At 40.9% G+C, this 24,533-nt stretch overlaps 1 protein-coding gene across 1 annotated transcript in view; it reads left to right on the top strand.

Moving 5' to 3' along the window:
* Positions 1–24,279, top strand: part of sema5a (sema domain, seven thrombospondin repeats (type 1 and type 1-like), transmembrane domain (TM) and short cytoplasmic domain, (semaphorin) 5A) — a 112,514-nt gene extending 88,235 nt beyond the window's left edge. Inside the window, exons 16-22 of the mRNA XM_054623020.1 lie at positions 1,474–1,699; positions 13,108–13,317; positions 15,459–15,629; positions 15,860–16,015; positions 17,730–17,774; positions 18,641–18,852; positions 23,532–24,279. Of these exons, the coding sequence (XP_054478995.1) occupies positions 1,474–1,699; positions 13,108–13,317; positions 15,459–15,629; positions 15,860–16,015; positions 17,730–17,774; positions 18,641–18,852; positions 23,532–23,651 (1,140 nt within the window). The 3' untranslated portion in view covers positions 23,652–24,279. The remainder of the gene's footprint in view (positions 1–1,473; positions 1,700–13,107; positions 13,318–15,458; positions 15,630–15,859; positions 16,016–17,729; positions 17,775–18,640; positions 18,853–23,531) is intronic.
* Positions 24,280–24,533: the final 254 nt, after the last annotated feature.

Here is a 24,533-nt window from a genome sequence, read left to right as displayed (position 1 = left end):
ACGGCGGAGGTGACACCCTCATTCATCACCGGGGCCCGGACAGAATCTAAATCCTCCCTGTGTTTTTAACCTTGGTACCCCGGGGAAGAGAGGCAGGGGGAGCGAGGGGGAGGAGGAGACAGAAACGAGGGTGGATAGTGAGAGACAGAGAGAGATGAAGCAGAGGCACAGAGGGAAAAAGAAACAAGGGGAGAGAGAGAAAGAGAGCTGACACAAAGCGAGTTATGAACAGTGTGTGAAAAAGAGGGTGAAGGAAATATGAAGATAGATAGTTGTATGGAAAGTGAGGCCAAGAGAGAGCATAAATGAGAAGGCAAGATGGTGAAAGATATACCTGCATACTGTATAATGTATAGTGGTCCTAACCTCAGCTGACCTGTCAGCCGGTCCGATGTGACAGGCTGATGGATTGCAGAAAGGAACTCTTATCTTATTTTGTCAAGGTCTGGCAGTCACTCAAGGCCTATTCAGCATAAATAAACAAGCAGTGAGGAAAATGGCAGCCATTTCAACTTCTCTTCCGTGGTATCATTCTCTCCCGACGTATCACTACCTCCACCCCCCTTATTTATTTAGCTGGGCACAAAAGGCATCTGAACTGCCTATTACCCACCTATTTCCATCCTGAATCGTATCATCAAATATTGCACCACAGAAGAAGAAGATTTTTCCAACCACTAGTCCAAATAAAAGTTGGTTGAAAGAAGTAGCGGAAAGATATATACTCATGGCACTCCAGAATGAGACTCACATATCATACTGTTGGGGCGTCATTGTTGGGTTTTTCGTTTTTATTGCCTGCCTCTCAAAGCCAGATGCAGAGAGGAGAAAGGGTTGCCATTTTTGCCTTCGTTTTGCTCATTCTGTATCAAATCCTCTATCACCCCTCCTCCTCTCCCCCCCTCCTCTCCTCCATCCTTTCCTCTGTTGGTTATGAATTTACTTGATGAATGACCTTTTCTGCCTGGCTTGTTTGCCTCTTGCCATGTTCAGCAAGTGGCCTAAAGAGAATGTATCCTTAGTAGGTGCATGCAGGCAGAATGACAGGTGTGTTGGGGCCAGGCAAACATTACTTGGTAGGTTTGTGAGGGGGATTTTTTGGGGGGATGAGCGATGCTGGATCTGGCAGCATAGGGTACAGTAAACCAGCCAGAACTGTAATCAAGAGGCTTTTAAGGATGAATGATGATGAAAGCTTTGAAAAGGCTGTTTATTTCCTCATGAAATAAGCTGTTTCATTTCATATTAGTCACTGCTGAGAATTTCAAAAGCCATCGTCCTGTCCATTGTTATGCTTGGGAAATACACCACATATTTCTGTCCGAGCTTGTCATGTTCAATTATTTCTTTAATGATTTGTGATTATCTCTTCCTGCGCTTAACATGCCAAAATCACCTTCCTGTAAACATGCTTACCTTCAAAATAACAGTCAGTGTCAAATGCAGCTAAATGTTTTCCGTCTCTGATTGCAGGAGTACCAGTCATGCAACACCCTGCCATGTCCTGACCTAAAAAAGACCACACCCTGGACTCCCTGGACGCCCGTAAACATCTCAGACAACGGAGGGCACTATGAGCAGCGTTTCCGCTACACTTGCAAAGCTCGAATCCCGGATCCCAGTCTGCTAGAAGTGGGCAGGCAGAGGATCGAGATGCGCTACTGCTCCAGCGATGGATCCACCGGCTGCTCCACTGACGGTGAGTGCAGAGTGGAGGAGACAGATGGTCTCTTTCCAGCTATCTCAGCCTCTGGACGGTGCTGTTATCTCACACCGACTGGCTTTCCGTGCCTCTGCAGGCTAGTTATTGGCCTCCTTGCCTAAAGCTATTTGTTCTTTCTGTCTGTGTCTGTTGTTCATTAGATCTTTCTTTCTCTCCATTTCAAACTTTCCCCCTCTCTGTCCTTTAAAAGTTGAACGAGTGCTATCTTAATCAGCTCTCGTGTTTATGGTCCCGTCTTCTTCGACTTTATCAGAGGATCAAAGCGTCAGACGTGTTAATGAACTTCCAATCCACAAAGCTGATCAGCAGTTTACAACTAATTTTAGCTCTCTTTCACACTCATGCACACAAAGACACAAACACCCACCGATGCATGCACAAAGTTAAATTATAGTCTCGCAAAGAAGCACAAACACATACTCTTTATCCATCATCCCATCTATTCCCTTTTGCCTGTTGGTGCACCACACAGTCACAGACAGCCTCTTCCCTAGTGAATTAAACGCTGTAAACGTTTGTACAAGCAGGCTGCTAATTGACAAGTTGTTTATGCTGTCAAGTGGAAAGATCCATACTAGAAGGGAGAGAGGCGGGATGGCATCACACCACAGCAATGAAGCTTCGGATGCAGCAGTTAAAGTTTGTTTACAGCACTTTGCCTCAGAGGGAAAAGTTATTATTTTTTTTAAGGCTTAAGAAATACCTAGCAACGATGTGCCGGCCTCCCATCTCTTTGACTTCTTCTATGTCTCTGGGTGGTCTGTCGCTACACCACTCACATGCCACATCTGCGGTAATCACAGAGGATAGCCCTAATGTAAAATATCAGTGGGGTTTCCTCTCTTTTGATCTATCTCTTCTTCCTCATTTCTGATTATTAATCACTGTCTTTCCTCCAGCGCTGTCACTGGAACAAGTTATTCTCTTTGCACTTAGAACATGACGGTTACATGTTCCTAAAGGGTTTTTAATGAGCGCTGCCAGGAACAACCTGACTGCAGGCTCAAAGCCGTGAGAGGACTGAGATCCAAACATCCAAGACGTTATTAGTGAACAAAGACTTGAGCTTTAATAGGTCGCTCTTGTTACTGATTAGTGTGAGGAAGTAACTGACACAATGTGTTTCATTAGAGGTTGTCGCCAGAAGCCTGACATCAGATTAGCTTTAGTGTTAATTACACCAATTGAAAAGCATAGGCGGAAGGTTCAGCAGTCACCGTTGGCTGTGAGTCAGGCGGTGTTGTAGGATGTAAGCAGCCTATAGTCAACAGCAATCAGATGATGATGTATGATCTGCGCAGTACGAGCGTCAAATCCTTTCAACAACCACTGTACAAACATGGCTGTTGTTTTCTCGAATTTGCCATCAGGAAACATGGGAGACACTGCAAATTATATACCAGCAGTGACGCGGGCTATTCAGGCCCTTTTTTTGGAGGGGAAGTTATAATTTCTCTGTTAATACATACAAACTTCATTATACACTCAGTGCCAAAGATTAACAAAAGCAGTCTTTAGTTATGATGCTATTGTACTTCATATTCCACCTACGTATATTGGCATTTTATCACTGCAGGCAATATTGCAAGGCATGGCCTTGTGAATAAAAGTGATTTTATATAATCCAAAATGTATTCACTTTTTATAAATGTTCAGTTAAACAAAACTATTTTCAAATCTAAAACTGGTTCACCAAAAGTCATGGTTCTTCTTTTCATTAAATGTTCAATTATGCAAGTCTGAGGGCAAATATGAATCAATGTCATCTCCCTTTTAAAAAAGAAAAAAAAATGTCACTCTAGTTTCATAGTAGTGTAAAGCGCAAGTAAAAATACCTATGGAGGTGTATGTGGCCTCTGTGTACTACTCTCCTCTTATCCAACGTTAATTGTTCATTTAAAGACTTCAATATGATTCACTTTTCTGAGGATTTTCAGGCCTTAACTGTTGAAAAAGAGGATAAACTCAAGTGATCCACTTCTTCAGTTCTCACAGTATAAGTCTATATCCATCTGGGGAGCACTGGTGTGTGTGTGTGTGTGTGTGTGTGTGTGTGTGTGTGTGTGTGTGTGTGTGTGTGTGTGTGTGTGTGTGTGTGTGTGTGTGTGTGTGTGTGTGTGTGTGTGTGTGTGTGTGTGTGTGTGTGTGTGTGTATGGGGTAATGTGCTTGTTTCCCTGCTTTGTGAGTGTGTAGATATGTGGATCTGTTTGCATGCCCCTAGGCGTGTGACATGACATTTTTCCAATCTGTCCTCCTCCCACAATCCACCTTTCATAGATGCATAGGTTGTCTGAGCCCCAGGGACAGCAGTTTTTACTTTATTTAAAGCGAGAGACCATCACAGGATAATTAATGCCATGGTGGTGGTGTGTATTGATGTCCAAAACCGGGGAAAGGACGCCAAGATCCCTCGGAGATGATGAGAACCTAAAAGGGATGGTGTGTCACCCGATAAAGATTTACTATTTGCATCAGGCAGCTTAGTTTCGATTAGAGCTCCACACAGAACCTGGGCTTTTTCTGCGAGAGCCGTTATAAAACTGTGTGAGCAGTGGAGGGCAAGTTACTTGTAATCGTTTACTCATTACCTATTACTTATTGAAAAAGTTAATATATTACTTTACAACACTCCAAAGTGAAAGTAATTAATTGCATTACTCAGCCCAGCTTCGTGACATGTGCCCGTAAACAGCTCCAAGTCCTCTACACCCACACGTCATGTATTCTGTATTTAACATGTGTAGATCGAGAAAGAAACACATTATGGGTTTAATAATCCCCCGACCAACAGTTAGGAGTTATGTACTCACCATTAACAGCTAAAATTAGCTTAGCCCCTGTGACTGATCACATGACACTCCAGAGAACGTCCCGCCCTCAACTATAGACTGACACCTGAATGTCGGCAAAGCTAACAAGCCGCTCCAAAGACACACAGCATATAAAAAACACAACTTTTTGAGTTATAGAGAAGCCTCTATAATATAATATATATAAGCTAATATATAGCTGCCAGGAGCTCCTCACTTAAGGCCAAATTGTCCAAGCTCTGGCCTACTGGACAAAAAAACGCATTACTTAAGCCTGGCAAGATGGATTTTGGTGTGACATATGATCTTGCGTGATCTTTTGACATCGCGAAAATTCAGCTGCCGTGCTACGTATATCCCACAGCAGTCTATCCATTGTATGAACAGGTCAGAAATCTATTCAACCCTTCATTAAACTCCCATTAAGATGGCAAACAAGTTGAAGAATTGAGGATCACAGGGATTTGTAATGCTTCATTTCAGACTGTAAACAATTACCTGACTTGTTAATGATAAGATAAATCTCGTTATTGTAGGACCATGTGTTTGTGTTTTCTGCAGGCACTATACGAATGTATTGTATGCATGTGTACTTCCATTCTCACGTCATAACAAAATATAACAAATCAGTGAAGTAAAATATGCGTGAAGCAAAAAGGAGACGTTCTCTTTTGAAACAGTACCAAACATCTTAAGCAACCAGAAGTAGAGACTTTACACTTTCCCTACAGACAGCGCTGTCCTTTTTGTTTTGAAGCAGATGCATGAACTTTAAAAGACTATTTCGCAGTCTCGCCATCGCACTGATGTCGCTCCCCGCTACTCAATAAAAAGCCCCCTCTGCCATGTTGTCTTAAATCTTCTTCATCTCTCCCTGCTCAGGCAGAATGTCACCATGTTTGTAGCTTTGAGCATCAAAGCTATCAGATATACCTGACATTTGACGAATTGGATTGTATTCTGAGACATGGTGCATGTTATTGACAAACAACTGGAAGTCTCATCTGTGAAGCACAGATATGGAGAATTAATCCCCCTGTCAATGGAGAGAATAAATCGATGTTTGAGATATGTTCGTGACTTTTTCGACCTCCACCACGTATCTCTTTTTCTTTGCGTCTTAATGTCTCCCATATTAATATCTCTATCTGTCTTTATTATGAGAGATAAATTAACAATATGTGATTTAACCAAGCATTTACACTGAGCTTAAAACATACTGATTTGTTTCATATCAGTGATCAGAGCTTAATGATAGCTGCGAGTTAATTACTTAAGATCTGTATTGATTTAAAGAGCTCTCTTGTCTTGTACAACGAGTGATTAGTCTTTCATCATTTGAAGCCAATTTTCCTTTTTATCACTTTTCACATGCCTGAATGAAAAAACAACGACATTTGATCATTAGACATGTATTTTTGAAAAAATCCATTAAGCAAAATTCTGCAGTCAATTCATAAAACATGGCTTTCACTTAATCCTGTAAAGTTCCCCGCTGCGGGACTAATAAAGGGTTATCTTATCTTATCTTTCCTTTTTCTGCCAATTTTGTGACTCTGCTCTTAACTCAACAATACAGTATTAATAAACACAAGGTATATTACTTGGTTGTTTTTTGCACACTGCCCTTATCATATTTGCTTCTCTATAGATTGCTCAAAGAGACCCCTGCAGAATAAATGTTAATAGTGCAGTGCCGCTCATGGTAGATTTCATCGAACAATGGAGTGGAGAAGAGTTTTGTTGTGGATTTAGTATATCAAACTGCATAACTGAGTGAACTGCAGTTAAATGAGCTGCTGGGGACAACATGCTCAACTCAGTCAGGGTTTATTTATTAGATTATTAATATTGAAAGTGTCGAAATTGGAACCAACTTCGACACTGTATGTCCTTGTTTCATCAGCAATACAGGCGGCAGGTGTGATGTAGATAGGATGAATGGTTCATTGGATATGCAAAGGACACACACACACATATATATATAATATATAAAGACACACCGAAATTCCTTGCTTCATAGTAAGACTTTTTGCTCTTATGTTTTTAGTTGTTGAAAGATAAAAAGGTATACCACAAAAGTTCAGTCAGATGGTCTTATGATGCAGCAGCAGTAATATCAACCTTAAAATGGCTTTTTTTTTCTCATTTGCGTCACACAAAGACAGAAGTAGACACACTGAGGGAAAAGAAAGCACTGGTAAGATGAAAGAGATTTCTGCAGATGACTGTGAGTTTGTAATTTTGCCGGCTTGTGTCGGTGAGTGATGGCTTCATCTTTTTCCCAGGGAGATGCGGTGAAGTGTCAGCAGCTTGATGTGTTTCACTTCAGCTGATCTGGTATCAAGGCCAGAGCCTTCTCATGGGCGACAGATTAGTTTCTCCCTCACGGATGTCATGAGCAGACACTGAGTAGACACAGGACAGTGCTGAGGGACGCCTCTGACGGATGACAGCCATTCCAGTATCCTTATTGTCTTTCTGCTTCTCTGTTCTGCTCTCTCTCTCCCTACAGTCAGGGCTCTCTTTCTCTGTGGACTTACCTCACAGTTTAGCAAGAAAGAAAATGAACTTAATGTGGTGATAAGAAAACTCACAGTTGAGTTAAGTTATACAACACACGTCTGGTCCCTGAGGAATGTGTTGTAATAAGGATATATTCTACAGAAATATCTTGCAATTAATTTGCATCACTAAATATTTTTATTAAACTTTTGTTTTTGTTATGAATACTTTTACACAAAACGCTAATATCACACAGCCAAAAGTGACAGTTTTTTGTGGACCAAGGTTTGATTGTTCTGTAATTTCCCACTGCGAAAAAAGGCATCAACCAATCAGGCTACGTTGTGCGGAACAGGTTTAATTGTGCTTTAATTGAAAGTTATTTATAAAAACAACAACTTTGAGCTCTGTAGTCCAAACCATGATGGCAAACTTTATTACCCCTTTCAACCTTGACAAAGGCAGTGTTTGCAAGATCCACTTATTCCGTTCTTTCCCAATAAAAGCCCTTAGCATATAATATTCACAGGGTAGAGTTATGCGTCTTCGTGTCATTTGGTTGTCATGGCCACAGTGTGTAAAGGCTTTTATAATGATGAAAAAGAAAAACCTATCCTTGTCGCAGTGCCAATTTTTCATTAAAAGTGAGAATGTGTAATGTACACAAAAATCATATGTGCAGTTACACTTAGATTATACTGCAATAACTGAAATGCAGTTAGATCATTTAATGCTGCTTTTCTTTTCTCCTTCTGTCTGTCCCTCTCACCCAATCGCTCGTCCCCACCTGGTCACTCAGTCTCTATGATGCTGAAAGGCTTAATTGTGATACTTCTGCATCTCTCATAATACAGTAGCTCTTACTGAGCTGTTGGTGAAAGGACCTCTCCATATATGGTCTCTCTCTGTCTGTTATGCTTCAGTTAAGTACGTAACCCATGTCCTCGCCCAGATTACTGTCAGATGGAGTTCACAACCTTATTGCAATTATCCTTGACACCAAATTTGCAGAGTACCATTGGAGTGCTGATGACACAATCCCTGTTTCACATTTGTCCTCAATGTGGCTCACATAGAGTGGCACAGATTTCTGGGACATAGAGTCAACAAATTAGCAATCCAGCGTAGGCAATGTAAAAACATAACTGCATGACAGATAGATTATTTTTTGTTGGCATGAAGCCACTCCTTGCTGAACATGTCTGCTTGAGATTAAGCTTTAAATTCTTGAAAAAATCCTAACAGCAGGTTTTGAGAGATTAACAACACCCAAGAAAAAGTTTCTCACACATTCTGATTTAGAAATGAACTTGTCCTTGCCTGTCTTCCCTGACACTGGTTTCACTTTTCACTGTTGCTTTTTTTGACCAATCAGACTGGATGCTACCTCAGAGAGGAGAGCAGTGCTGTGGTACTTAAAATTGCCAGGGAGAAGGAAAGTGTTGTTACTTTGATGGAAGCGAGTTTCTCTCGGTAGAAACAACAAATATATTTGCTGTTTGTTGGCAAGTTGTTGAAGTTGTCTTGTTCTTTTGAAGGAACCAACAATTATGACAAACATGCACTTGAGGTCTGCCACCACAACCAGCAGTAACAGCTGGAATGTTGTATTACCTGTGATTGTAGTGGCAAAAGGGATAATTGAAGAGAAAACGGTCTTGAATTTTCCCCTCGTCTTATTTTCTTTTTCTGTTGTGGTTACTTAAACAGCCAACTCATACTAAATATTTTTGCATATAAAACATATGTACTTGATCAAAAAGTTTACATTATATCAATTTTCTTAAACATACCAGAAAGTTCCTTCCAACCAGTTCAGTTCATTTCACCACAGTCTAAAGATTATCCTGTGTTAACTTGAAACCTGCATGTGGAAAGTGATCCATCCCAGTAAACATTCAGTTGGCTTATTTTTCTTGTCATTTTTTTTAGTATTTTCAGAGTTTAGAGCATTGGGGACCATTTTCAACATTCTCCTTGTTGGCGCAAGGAGGGTAAATTGTCGGTAAGAAGCTGAAAATTCTAAAATGCAATGCTATTTACATTGTCAGAAACTATATAGCACAAGAACAATAACATGTGATTGGTTGTTTGTTGCATTTCAAAGGTTGCTGTTTGGCAGCTAACTAAATAAAACTTTGGACGTCAATTGGCAGTGATGTAGACAATATGTGAGTTGAAGTTAATACCCTAGAATTGCAACCCTGTACTGAAGTTTAACCTACTGCAAATCCTTTTCATAAGAGTAAACCCTGCAAGCGCCACAAAGTAAATAAATATGACTCATGCTAACAGTAGGTCTAATATTGTGCTCTCAGTTATTGTGTTCGTCTGAGCCCAAACATTACAGACAGGCAGTGAATAAAACCCCTTCAGTCCAATAAATCTCTGCAATCAAACTTGTAAGTAGGGAAAGATACTTCGGCAGAGTTCACTGAAGGTGCAGGTTGTACCTTTAATCCTCCTTTTAAAAATGTGTCACACTCAAAAGCCTCACCTTGAGTGAATTGATGAAACATCCCATAACACCAATAACTCCCTGGGCTCATATTGGGTTAGCATGTACAAGGATGTTCTTGGTTATTTGTGTTTCTGTGCATGTGCACTGATCCCTCTTCAGGGTTAGGGTTTTAATTGCACACTTACAAAGTTTAAATTAGCTCTTCCAAGAGAATATGCCTCTGGAGAATTTCAGGGTCGACCATCGCTTGGCAGACCTTAGGTCAGCTCAGGGAGCACTATCAAATTGTGTCAATGTAAGAGAGCAGAAAGCAGGGCATGACTTGTGCAAAAACAGCAATACATTTTTTAAGATGTAAATATTGAGTGTATGTACAAAAGCACATATTCGCAGGGAGACATTGCTAATCTGATAGAGAAAGTAGAGGAGGAGGAGAATGAGGGAGGGAGGAAGAGTAATGGGGAGTAAATGCGCAGCTTTAAATCTAGGACAGGCTGGGAAAAGCACTTCTCCACTTTTTCTCTCTCAGTGTGGTCCAGTGTTACTCCGATGTCGATAAAACTTTGTTCACACATGACAGTGCATCTCTTCACTGCTGAAGGTCAGAGATTTTTCCACCTTTCTGTCTCTCACATCTGTCTGTATCAAAGCGGAGTTGTCTCTACGGCTTGCAAATGTCATCTCGTCTCCATCTCTGCCTTTCTCTCTCTTTTTCTCACTTCCTTTCTTTTCACATATTTTGCTGTTTGAGTGCCTTTACAGTTGCCTATAGTGTACATTAGATTGCACAGAATTGCATGTCTGTGTGGCCTCACAGGGTCCCCATTCCTCTTCTTTAACTAACATGCATACGTCTATTTTTTTCTCTCAGAAGTTCATCTGTTTGTTTACAGTGTATTTTGCCTTTGAGCAGGGTGTGAGGTTGAGCGATGAAAGGGAGGAGGGAACCTTTTTCGTGTCCTAGTTTCTTTGCAGCGGGGACTATTGGATGTTGCGCTGTGTCCTTCTTAGTTTTGGCTCAGCCAAGCTCGTCAGGAGAGCGAGGATTAATTCTCCCCGGCTGTGTGTGGTTCTTGTGCAGATCGATAGATCCAGCCGCTGCCTATTTGAAAGGGAGGGCACCATGCTGTTTGTTTTGGCGACGGGAGGGCAGTCCCTGGGAAGTAGCATTAACAATAAGGGCAGCACTTCAGAGCTGTCTCAGGCCAAAGTTTGAGCAAGCAATGTGGGCAAATACTGTGTGTGTATTTTGGGCACTAGTGTAAGTAAGTATTTGCATTTGTACCTGTATTGGTGTGTGCACTGAAGTGTGTATGTCCAGATTTGGCTCTTTTAAAGTGTTTGTTTGCATGTAGGAGGGGTAGGCACTCCATTGCCGTTAGTGCAAAGTAGCATTCCAGTCTCTTGGGCTACAGAAGGCTTGATAAAGACTACGGGTCACAGAAGCAGGGGAAGCTGTCCGTGCCACTGACTGCTCAGAATCGATAAAGAGTGGGAGCCTCGACGGGCCTGTCACCACTCACGCCAGCTTGATGCCGGGGAGGGTCAGCCAGTGTACTGCCAAGGTCGCACATAGTTATGAAGAGGTTGAGGATTTGGGCTAGGTAAACACACTGTCCTCACTGTTAGAATACAAAGCAGCTGTGCCACGCTAACTGTCAGTGGAAAGAACACGCTGACAAAACAACGAGGCCAGGTTGGAGGACAGAGAGGGGGGGTGAGCGACAAAAAGTGAGGGAAGGTTAATGGGAAAGATAGACAGAGACGCAGAGAAGAATAAAGAGAGGCTTTGGGCATAATAGATGAGATAGTGATATAAAAATAAAAATAAATGAGATTATAGAACCAGACAAAATGGAAGGTTGCTGTGGCACGGTCAAGTGGTTTACACTCAGGATCCAGATGGGATTCCGCTGTCTGTTTCAACAACAGAAAATCGCTCTTCCCTCTTTCCTTTAAAACAAAGAGATACAGAGAGAAAAAGAAGAATGAAACATTGTATAATGACATGAAGCAGAAGCAGAACAGACCCAAAATGAAGACCTCCATTGCCATCTGAAAAGGTAGATAATAGTCCAGTTTGTTGAATGAGTGAATCATCAGAGAAGTGCTTGGACAGTGACTGTAATTTCATTGGAGGTGATTATCATTCACTCAAACAGATGAGTTTTTATTCAAAATGGCCAAAAGCTTTCTCTCCTCACTCATTCTGCTCATTTCCACAGCGTTGATTAATGCATGCAGTAATTATAGTGTAATAGAAATTATGGTTTCATATTTCATTGGGAATCTATTCGACTCATTTCAGATGAGTGTACACAGATTAGTGAACTGATTTTGTTTGAGGGGGGGACGCGTGTTGACAGGACACACTCAGCTCTCACTGGATCCATCTTTAGAGACTGTCTGCGGAGAATTAAATTATGGATAACATCTGTACAGCTGATTTCTGACCTAATCATTGTGGTATATGTCTATGTACTGGTTTTATCTATCTTCTCCATTCTCAATTTTATTTTTAGTTATAGTTTTAGTAAATTGTTCTTTTGTAAAGGTAATTTGTGAACAAGAGTCTTAAAAACATACCTTTACACAAACAAGACTCAGAGTTGGTCTACAGCCATGCTTACGGTTCTATAAGGCTGTACTTAGGCACAGTGTGCTAAATGCTAACATCGACAAGCTATCATGATCACAGTGAACATGCTAATATGCTGATATCTTTGGCATATATGATCTTTTCTATGTTTAACATCATGCCAACAGTTGATACTTAGCACTAAACACAAAGTACAGCTTAGAGTGTATGCAGAATGTCATTTTACAGGTATTTGGTCATAAATCAAAGATTTGCCTGATTATTGCGCTTGATGAAAAGTTAAGGTTAAAGTTATTACAGTTAATCCTGAAGGAATCCATCAAATAGTAGTCAAATTTTCACTCAAAACTGCAAATGTGACCCTGGCGCTAGAGGTAAAGTCATTAAGCTTCATCCACTTGGGACCATGAATGTGCAAAATTAAAGCCAATCCATCCAATAGTTTCTGAAACATTTCAGTCTGGATCAATGTGGTGGACAGACTGATCAATCACTAGATCCATGCCACTACCATGGCTACTAAAAATTATGAATTCATATTTCTTTCTTTGTCTTTTTGTTTTATCTGCTATAAGACATCAGTATAATTTAAAATATAATTTGATAAACAGGCAGAATTTAAGATTAACAATATATATGAAACTCAATACTCTATGCACGTAATGTTCCACTAGGTGATTTTTAATTTGATCTGTTATATCGCTTTGCAGCATGACTTAACCTCGCAAAACATGTAATGGGCTCTGCTCTTTTCAGACAAATCAAGTTAAAGCTTTTGGAGTATCTCTAAAAGCTTGAGAGTAACTGTTATCACAAGCTGCTATTGACTCCCTGCCCTCTTCTTGCTCTTCAAAACAAATGTGCACAGTGATGCCAGGAATGTAGGACAAGTATCATCTGCTTTCTTGCACAAAACAGCAGGAAATGTTGACTTAATGCTTAAAGCTAGCAATACTGCAGTAGAAAGTCTAATTTCTTTTTATCTTGTCCCAAATCTATTCCCAACAGGAGAGGTGCTTCGCCTTGGGAGGATCTCAGGCCACACGGTGAATGGGGGCTGGTCATCCTGGAGTTCCTGGGCCCAATGCAGCAGAGACTGCAGCCGGGGAATCCGTAGCCGGAAGAGGACCTGCAGTAGCCCGGAGCCCAAGCATGGAGGTCAGACCTGCTTGGGGCCAGCACAGGAGTACCAGGAGTGTAACATTACTCCTTGTCCAGGTAAGAAATGCACAAATATACACATGTTACAAGCCAGTTTTAGTTGCAAAGACTTATACGTACACAAAGATCAAAAGAGGACACCGAGATAAGAACATTCACAAGACCAAAAGTCATTTACATGGCCAGCCCTCTTTGTCACTCACACAAGGATAAATACATACTACTCCACACCATACTCAAGCTATGGTTTTCCATGATTAATGGATAAAGGGTTACAGTGACAAAATTACTTCAAAACATCGGTAGCCACAAAAGAAATCAGTTGCAGATAAGAGGTGTAACAAAGACTCCAATTTACACCAGGAATCGAAGAGACAATCCCTGTGGCGATCCAGTATGTAATTACATTGCAGGGTAATTATGCTGCCAGCTATGGGAGGCCTTGTTCTGTTGTGAAAAGCCCTTAGACAATGCATTTTCAACACTCCTCTAGCGAGAAGCTGAGAGAGGAAGGTTTCCAATTAAAATAATGCTCTGTCTGAGAAATGAAGTAAGCTGTCTAAATGGAAATCCAGTGCTTAGTTTGGCATAAGGCACACCTGTTTTCCTGCACAACCGCCAAGCAGACAAGTAGGAATGTTGTCTTAGATTATTATTAATAAACCCCCCTGGAGTAGGGCTTAGGTATCTCACAAAAAAGCCTGGATCTGCCCGTCATCTTCAGCCGCCACAATTTGTCCTCATAACTGCTGCCACGACGTAACCAAGCAAAAAAGCCGAAAGAGTGCGCGCCATCGATACTATTTTTAAAGCCGGTTAATTCGTTCTGAGAAAGTGCACGCCATTCAGCTCCCAACAGTTTGAGCATGGACGCTAACAGGGTAACGCTGTTATCAGCAGCAAGCTCAGATGAAGACTTAGGATCCAAGAGCATCAGAATTGCTTTGTTCAGGAAGGCTCTGCCTGTGCGGTTGCCACTAATGTTCCCCTTGAGTAAAATGTCGAGTGAATGTGCTTTGATTTTCCTGCCCTGCATCACTATGCTAATACATGTAGTACACCTATTCTGGGTCGTTGAATGTAATAATACCATAGCTACAGTATGTTGATGAACAACTCCACACTCCTGTCCCCCAAAGGAATCGACTTAACCCAGCCTGAGTAGTTATGAATACTAATGCATACTCAATTAGCACCCCTCTGAAAGTGAGATATTATTTTGAGGCAGGCCGACCGTGCTGGTAGACCAATTATAATCCTCCTTTTGCTAATCCAGTGCTTTTTTAAAGGTATGAAGGAGAAGGTGTGCCACCATTTATCTGTTTTGGAAACAAATTAATCCGTGTTTTTCTTGCGTCTGCGCCCGAGATTAGACGCTCCGTCATCGAGGCCCAGGAATCGACTTATGTGTCGCTTTGTGATAGAGAAATTACACTGAGATGACAAAAACCATCGGCAACTTCAATTACCTGTACTGTGCTGCCAGCGATCATCAGGTCTTTAAAAGCAATTCTCAAGTGGTTCCAAAAGGGTAATATCTCTCTGCCACAATGAAGTTAGGTTTTATCGACATGATTGGCAAACGATATTTCTCTGTTATGATTTATGGCCAAATATTGCCCCATTTTATGCACTTTTTCCTCCTCTCTTTCAGTTTTCCCCCTATCTCCGTTCCTCCCTCCTTTCATCTATTTATGTCTATCTTCTTTGTGTGCTGATGCTGTCGTGAATTTTCACGCGTTTGCCACTTGGCACCACATAAAGTTACGAACAACAACAAGGGCAGATTGTTATGCTTCATTTATCTTTATTAATCAGAGGAGAGATTGTTAAGTTCGGGGGGGTCAGGGGTTTGCTGTAACCGCTGGATGAAGCACACTTCCTGTCATTTCAAAACACTCACACAGACACATCTCCAAATTGCTTCATATTTCCACGTCACGCTTCGCTGTTTGAAATGGCTTGGAATGACTTCCTATCACTTGATGTTAAGAGGAAATTGTCTTTTCAAATGACCTGGAACCCAAATCCTAGAAAACATGAAAGCACACATTTTAGGGAATATTCTCCCAGAAAACAAGATACTGTTAAATTTAGTGACTGTTTCATGCACCAATATAAGAAGAAAAAAGATTTATAATCATTCAGTTTTTTTTAGCATTAACATAAACAATATGACACTGGTATCCTCGTTTTAGTGGATGGCAGCTGGTCATGCTGGTCTTCATGGTCCAAGTGCTCTGTGACATGTGGAGGAGGACACTACATGAGGACGCGAACCTGCAGCAACCCCCCGCCAGCTTATGGAGGGGACATCTGCCTGGGCCTGCACACTGAAGAGGCACTGTGCAACACACAATCCTGTCCAGGTACACTCAAACACACACACACACACACACCCACACACACTGACCTCAGGGTTAAGTAGCTTAGGGCCTTGACTCGGCCACCAATCCATCACAGGTTCATTGCTTATTTTCCTTAGTCAGATGCATGACTAAAATGCAGCTGAAGGGTCACACAACTCATCGTAACACTCACACATATGGACACATACTGGACAGGCTGTAAGATAATATATTGTCAATGTAATTTCTAGAGAGCTGGTCCAGCTGGTCGGAGTGGTCACACTGTGACTCCAACGGAGCCCAGATGCGTGTGCGTCACTGTGATGTCCTGTTTCCCACTGGTAACCAGTGCTCGGGAAACAACAGCGAGAACAGGCCATGCTCCCCTGACTCCAACTTTATACCAGGTGATCTCTCTCACACACACACACACACACACACACACACACACACACACACACACACACACACACACACACACATATACAGCCATCTACGTGTCCACAAAAAAACTGCTTCTCTTCTAGAATGTCTTTGAGCACACACACATTCATTCTCCATCAACCACCATCATATGCCCTCAGCAGTAATTCAGTTAATTTCCAAGAATCCTGTGATAATGAAATGCGTTAGTGATCCCTCTAAGGGACTCGTATCAGGTCGGAGGTCAGGTTCAGCAGCAGGGCAGCACGTTTGGGCAAGGTAGGGATAGTGTCTCTAGCTCAAGGACTCCTGAGTGCGGCAGGTGATTATACGGAGGCGTGAACCCGGCTGCTACACTTAAGGGCAGTCTCCCTACTCATTCCAACAACCCTGCTGCTATATTAGTTTCATAACAAGTCTAGTAGTCTGTCAGGTCATGTAAAAAGCACTTACACCAGCAGTTTTACTTTTTTTATGTTGGAAAGAAAGGGGGATATGACTCCCTGGGTGCTGTTTTCTGTACCTGGTCTTTCAAGTATTTTTATTTTTAAAACTATTTTCTGCCATCCATGTTTTAGTGATAATAATGCAGCCTTTTTCCTAATGATTCATTGTAGTGTTAAGTAGACAGTGAGTCCCACAGCTTTTCTGTGTGTTAGTTAACAATGTAATTCCAGTAACTTTTTTATAGAATATAAAACTCTGATATAGAGATGATCCTTTGCATGTAAAGTACTCCTTTTTGACTCATGGGGCACATGTAAGCTGTATTTTTGATGTGACTATTTTATCTATAATATAGTAGGGATAATAAAACTTGCAAGGGAAGGCTGAAATAAAAAGACCTATGTAGTCAGAAAAAAGATAAGACCCTCGCCTGCCCTGTTGCCCTAAAAAAGGTTAAAATACCCTGCCTTAAGAAAAATAAAGATCTAAATTCCAAAACCACTCTAGTAATGTGGTTGGTGTGTCTAGTTACAGTTACTAAGCTAGAATAAGTTGTTTTAATAAAATCTTTCTTAAAGACTGAAAGTTCAGAAAGTCCCTCTAAAACAAAAATATACATATATTTGTCACACAAACCAATAGTATTGATATATTCTTAGCCAGGCATCTCCTTATTGACAGCCAGTAATGTGAGACACCCTAAACTATTGATCTGTGCTGCACAGAGATCATTAAAACTCCTTATTTTAACAAAGGATGCTTTCAAACACTAAAACTGTAAAAGTATTCATGGCTACAGTCCTGGAGTTGTTAAACTTCAGGAATCATTAATTGTGGCTTTAAAATAAACATTTGATTAAAACCAAAATGTGTAACCTTTCTGTATTAATTAGCAGGGATATAATAGTCATCAAAACCCTTCATAGGTCTTTATAGAATTACCCATTTGCCTTTATACCTTATCATCCATCCCCTTTAATGGGAAAGGTAGTCCATTAAGGTTCATTAGATACGTCTTGTACTTCATTTCCTTTAATGAGAGCTGATACTTTTCATAAACCACTCCAGGTGCCACAGCCATGATTAGCTTGTGGGGTTTTTACGATAATCTGTTCCATATTGGGTACAGCTTTCATTTCCACACTCAACCTTCAAGGGTACAATTTGTCATGCCAACAGGGGTGTATGTGTACTGTACGTGGTTTTTGGCCCTAATTCTGCTGCCTTTTGCTGTTTCTTTGCCTTTTTCAGAAGTCTCAATTGCACGCTCCAGTCAGGAGGAAAGGCGCTGTGGAGGTAATTTATATATAAATATATGTGTGTGTGTGTGTGTGTGTGTGTGTGTGTGTGTGTGTGTGTGTGTGTGTGTGTGTGTGTGTGTGTGTGTGTGTGTGTGTGTGTGTGTGTGTGTGTGTGTGTGTGTGTGTGTGTGTGTGTGTGTAAGAGAGAGAGGGATGAGGATAACACCTGTTCTAACACATGTACAGTAACTCTGGCTATAAAATAGCTTTCCAATCCTGCTTAACACACATAGATTAAGCTGTAAACACACCCAATACACATTAAAGAAAAATCTGCTCATATCTGGAGGAAGTCAAAGACTCCTTATGTCTTAAATATGATTCACTCCCAAAAAAAACAAATGCATAAACATATGCAGCATAGTTAGAATATTAGACTACCATTTTACCAGCAGAATGACTAATTGCTTAATATAGCAATATACACATTTTTGTTATTTATATATTATAAATTTCACTCTTTTAAATATATAAATATATTATCTTTTGCTTCTTTTAATTTTTGACTGGCCACAGACACTTTTAATAAAATACACAACTAGACGCAACACAGAATAATTAAACTATAAATTACTTTACTGTAAATATAGCTGATATGTACAATATCTAATTGAAAGTTGCATGCGAATGGCAGATTTAAACAGGGCATGCTTAAATATATTCCATCTGTTATACAGTCCAACTTGCACACAGTATGAACAATAAAACAGAAAGAGAAAAAGAATAAGAGAAGTGTCTTTTTTTTATTGCAGAACGCTCCGATCATTACCATATGAATTGCAGCTTCAATTACCACTTTAACTTATGTGAACTGACAGAATAACCTCCATCCTACTTTTCCCCCTTTCTTCCTTCTTCCAGACTTTAACCTCTTCCACATGATCGCCGTGGGGCTCAGCAGCTCGATCCTCGGCTGTCTTGTCACCCTGCTGGTTTACTCGTATTGCCAGCGCTACCAGCAGCAGTCTCACGATGCCACCGTCATCCACCCCATTTCAGCCGCACCGCTCAACACCAGCATCACCAACCACATCAACAAACTGGACAAATACGACTCGGTGGAAGCCATCAAGGTCTGTGGACAGGTTTGCACTTGGGTTCTAGACTGATGTCCAGATGTGTAGAGGCAAAGCATCAGTTTGTAACATTTCCTTACTGTTTGACCTAATCAATTGATGTCACACTTCCACTCCCCGTCGGTGAGCAACGGTTTGCCTTTTCCTCAGGTGTCAGTTGTGATTAAATACACTTCCTACTGCATGACTCTCACTGTCACACCACCTCCTGTCGTGCACTGACACTCTCTAGTCGTGTAACAGATAGACGGTTGTCCGTACTTCTTCTCTCCGTGTGATCCTCTGCTGTGTGTCCCAGTGTGTGACTTTGTTCTGTCTCAGTGGTCATACACTGCTTTCTCATAACATAATAATTCAATTACTAATCGGTGTGGGAAGGTGATCAGCGAAGATGCTCTGCATCTGCACATTTCCCTGCTTAGAAGGGTTCTTTGTGTAATTATTGCATCCAAAATTGAAGAACCAGAACCAGTGACAGAGCTCCAGCTACTCTGATGGTACAAACAGCCTCTTATCCACTGATACATCAGGCTTTTAGTGCCAGACTGATCTGGTGATTGGTGCTTGTCCACAGCTACTCCATGCCGCAGCTGGGCTTTATTCAAAGGTTCCAAGTGATATGTGCCTTTTAATAACTTTTAAACTCACATTGTTAACCCTAAAAAGAAGCTTCAGAAGTAATGAATGTGGTTGCATGACTCAATGCCAATAGAGTAATTTGCCTCAAAATATTCTTGGCAATAACATTTGTAAGATAGTCTGGCACTAGCAGGCCAATTAAAGGCTTTTGCACATGTTGGTCTTCCTGCTGATAAGCAGCGATTGGACATGCAGGGCTACATAGCATAAATCATAGAGAGAAGCTACAGTAAGCTGTCCCCCTCCTATCGCATTGCAGATATGCAGTTTACAATAATAACAGTGGCAAATTCACTTTTGGAAATTTCGAGTTAGTTTTTAAATCATGGAATTTATTGGTGGTTGCCACTGTATCTAGCTTAACAAACTAATGTTAGCTTCATGTGATGTTTCTCTGTGGCTGACTTTTTAACATTTTCGAGCTGAAGTAGCATTTATTCATTTTTATATTGGAGTGTGGAGCTTGTTACTCGTAGTATTATAAGGATGATCTGACTGTTAATTTGTTCAAACACTCCATGTTTAGCTGCTATGCTTAAATAGGCTACTTGCTCTTGTTCTAAACAGCACTTGTTCACTTTAATTTGACAACAGCAAAGGGTTTAGGACGAGGACTAACCAAAGGCCTTTTTCACTGCAGACATTTTGACCTGTCGTTGAAGGAATTGCACACACTGGCTCTTCTTTATTCGAGTGTCCAATTAAGGGTGACAGTGAGCAAGCATACACATTACTAGGACCCTGAAAATGATGGAATATAATTCAGCCATCATTAATTAGTTAGCGTCCTTTTACCGACTGTGGTAAAGGCAAAGCTACATTTAATAATTAAAACGATATACAGTTAGAAAGGTAGGAAGTGGAACTTTAGTTCAACACCATTAAATCAACTGAAAACATTTATTTTACACTATTATTTATATCAGTATTTTAAGTCTGTTATTACTGGAAAGTTAGCTAAAGACTATCCGAACCAGGAAACGATTCCGATATATTATTAATTACAGCTGTGCTTTTCCTACTACTAGTCTTGTTGTTGGATGGGGTTGCTGGTGTGTAAACTTCCCTAAAACCAATGAAGAACTCATCAGAACTGCTCATGTTGCCTGATAGCATGCAGGACCTTGGCGGGCCTGGAGGTCACAGCCAGTACGTAGGCAGCAGTGTTGTAGAACTTGAGATCAGTCTTGGTCTGGAGACCGGTCTCAAGACAACTTTTTAAATGTCTTGTCTCGGAATCAATTGATTATTTTACTCAGTCTTGTCTGGGTCTCAGACTAAGAGGACAAGACCGCAACTGCTGGGAATATCACTGATTGACTGTGCATTATCTGATTTATTTGTTAACAATATTACTGTGATTACTTATAGAGACCAATATACAATGTCCACACATAAAATTTACCTCCGCAGTGCCATTTGTAATTTTATCAAGACATTTCTCTTCGTACACTTTTACATACACACATATAAAGTCAACATGTCAATAAAAAAGATGAATGAATAGGATTTTTTTATTTATTTTTATGGCAATATAGAGCTTTCAGATCAATTTATGTGGCTTGCATGATCCACATTTTATCCTAAGTCTTTCATGGCGTGGGACTTGCACCGGTCTTGTCTTGGTCTTGACTTGGTATCGCTCCGCCTTGGTCTTGGTCTTGTCTCTTTGTCTCGGTTTAGGTGGTCTTGACTACAACACTGTTAGGCAGCAAGCTAAAAGACGAGCATGCTAACACTTGCAGCTATGTTAGAGGACACAAACCTACTGTTTCCTCACATTTTTGCTCTTGTGTTTTTGGTTTTGGACAGGCTAGTTAAAAAAACACCACCCTTCAAGCTTTTTCACTTTGCTACAGCCTCATACGCACCACTTCAAATGCAAAGCTTTACAGTCTCGTTGTTCAGGGAAGGGGTTTAGTGCACAGTCAATTGGTATTCTTTAAAGTTTTACACTGAAACTCAGCTTGGTATTATGACTTGTTTTAATTGCAGTGCTAATAGATCAGTATTTTTTTGCCCTATTTTCTATTGTTATGTTTGATATCCTGTCAGAGGAAGTCTTCAAAATCAGACATATATTATAAACTAAGTGAATACCTGGATCTGTGTTTGCAAAAACTACTTATTAGATATCAAAGTGTCACAGTGTGGGAACAGATCCTTTGTCTCTGAGCAAACATCTCTGAATCTTTTTCATTGCAGAATAAAGGCGTTAGTTCATCTGTCATGCAATTAGAGTCAGACGCATAGAGCTTAATTCAGTTAGTCCAATTGCAGATAGAAGCGGATATGAATATAGACAGACCATGTGGAAATACAAAAGGAGCTGCATGATAAATGATCACTGTCTAATTTTCCAAAAGCACATTCTGCCTCCAACCCTCACTCACTGAGCGTAAACCATTTGGATGTTGCAGTGGATATTCAACCAAGTGTGCAAAACTATAATATGCCTCCTTTGAGGGTTTATAGGGAGGAATGATGAACACCTGATGCCATATTTGAGCTTTTTGGCTCAAATCCTGATGTTTATGAGTCATTACTATTGTTGTGTATTTCCAGCTGTCTAGTTTATGATCACAAAACTAAGTCACCATGCAGCTGCAGCTTTATGGATAGCTACTTGGTGACTGTTTAGGCTAGGACAGAATATGGCCTTAGGGTTTCTTTGAGGATGATTCTTGCCCATTCCTCTCCTTGCAGCCAGATGTATCGGTACTCTTGCCCTTGGACGACCCAGCCATGCACCAGCCTCTCTCCGCTAACATGGGGGTGTCCATGCGTGGCCTGGAGATTTTCTACTAACCTCTACAACATCACGCCTCTCGATCCCCCTCAACAACTCTTTGACCCAAACCACCACTACTTCCTCTTCCCCCCTGTGTCCCGCCCTTCCACTTCCTGTGGCACTTCCTGTGTTTGGCAGGTTGGAGTACAGACTCTAGTTTCTCTGCATCCCTCCATCACCCCCCACCCGCTCTCTCCCTCCCGGCTTGTGAGAAGGCAGTGTATTCCTACTTTGTTTTTTTCTCTTTCAACAAGTTCCTCCATTTGCATGTTTTTTTTCATGTTCTTCTCTCTTGTTTTGTCCTCTATTTTTACTTGATGGTTTGATTTGATGGGTTGAGAAAGAAAATCCATTATTTTGCTCTTTATTATGATCCTCTGTTACCTCTCTATCACTAATGCCCCTTCCAAGATTAAGCACATTTTGTTTAATGCACCAATACCTCAAATGTAATCATTCTTCAGCTAATTAAAGAGGTTTAAGGCAAAAAGACAAAGTAGATGATGCTAATAAGCATTGTAGCACAGCTGTTTAAAAGCAGCCATGGGGCCACCTGCAAAGACACATAACCGTCGCCAGAGCTGCACTGGTGTTGATTACATTCCCTTTGTGTGCAAATCACATAATGGGAGAGAAGCAAAATATGAGTTGGTTTTTTTTCAGGGTCAGTTGGAAACATCCATCAAAGGCAAATGCAGCATCATCAAGTGTACAATTACACTGCCCCAAGGGACTCCCAGCCCACAATCTCTACAACAGACTGCATATGAACGCATCCATTTGCCAAATGGCTGATGCTGTATTGAGCACCACATCAGAAGCTCATTCCATGTTTACTCTGTCACTCTGGGACAGAGAGGATGCCCCCATGGCTCTTACTTATTGTTTAACGGAAAAGAGACTCACTGTTGATCAATTTTTACGGCTTAGATTGTGCTAGAGGACCAACAATTGGAGGGGCCATAAAAACTGCTGATGCTGGTTATTAGAGATGACAGAGGTGGACATACGAACGTGCATCAAAATAATTTAGCCCTGTGGTGGCTTATCATTTTTTCAGCCTGTTTGCAAACGCTTTGACCTTGCTCTGTGAAATGTATGTTTCATTCACTGAGCGACCTCCCATTGATTTGTGTTGCTCCTTTTGTTTTTTCTTTTTTGAGCTAGATGGATTTGCTTTTACCTTGCCGTCTGGGCTAAATAGTCCCTTGATCCATACTGACTTCTCTTTTTTTTTTATCCACAGGCCTTCAACAAAAACAATCTGCTTCTGGAGGAAAGAAATAAGTACTTCAACCCACAGCTTGCCGGGAAGACCTATACAAATGCATACTTCACCGACCTCAACACCTACGATGACTATTAAGCCTCTATTTGGCAGTTCAGACTCCATACCATAGCTGGGACATCAACCCTATCATCCATTTTGACTGTATTCTTTTCTTTGTGCTTTGTATTGAGATTCGTGACACCATGCGGGGGGATAGTCCCACTCCCAGACTCTATGGCAGCTGGTATGTAATGAAAACACAAACAGTGTTGCCAACAGAGTGAAATGCCCACTTTCTCTCAGGTGCCTTGGGGTACACTCGGAAGTTCAATTTTTGGGGGGCAAACTTGCCTTGACTCCTTGACTGAGAAAACTGGATTTCCCAATGTGGACAAAACAGGGAAATATATAACTCAACTCAAAGAGACTGGGAAATATGATCCCCTTCTAATTTCCTGTGACGCCTATAAAACAGACCTGTATTTGTAAGGATGGGAAATAACCACAAAACCGCTTTGCATGACTTCATCTGACGCGTTTTCTCTGCCCTTCTGTTTCGTTTTTTGCATGGTTGATCGCATTCCAGGGTTTGGGGACTTGCAGCAGTGTTTTCTTCCTGGTCTTAGATTCAGGACTGGTTTTGTAAGTCATAAAAACAAAGACTGTGGTGATGCCTGATGGCTATTACCATTTACTGCTGCAGCGATCTCCAGATGGATCAATATCCACCCCCAGTCCTGAAATCAGGATGTAGATATTTGAAGTCTGTGGTCAAGTTTGTCCACTTTTTTTTCTGTTACAAGCTCTAGCAGCTAGCTGTGATTAGTGTACCATTTCTTTTGCTTTCTCTTTTTTTTATACATTTTTTGCTTTTAAAGGTACATACGTTTTGTACAGAATGTTAAGTTTGAATCCTGTGTCAGTAGTTTTTCTAAATACATTTACTCAATGTCTCAAGTGTTTAAAGAATAAAACATC

This window comes from Anoplopoma fimbria, chromosome 21 (genome assembly GCF_027596085.1).
Source record: "Anoplopoma fimbria isolate UVic2021 breed Golden Eagle Sablefish chromosome 21, Afim_UVic_2022, whole genome shotgun sequence".
Taxonomy (NCBI): domain Eukaryota; kingdom Metazoa; phylum Chordata; class Actinopteri; order Perciformes; family Anoplopomatidae; genus Anoplopoma; species Anoplopoma fimbria.
The sequence above is the reverse complement of the archived record's forward strand: the minus strand, read 5'-3'. Positions and strand labels throughout refer to the sequence as shown.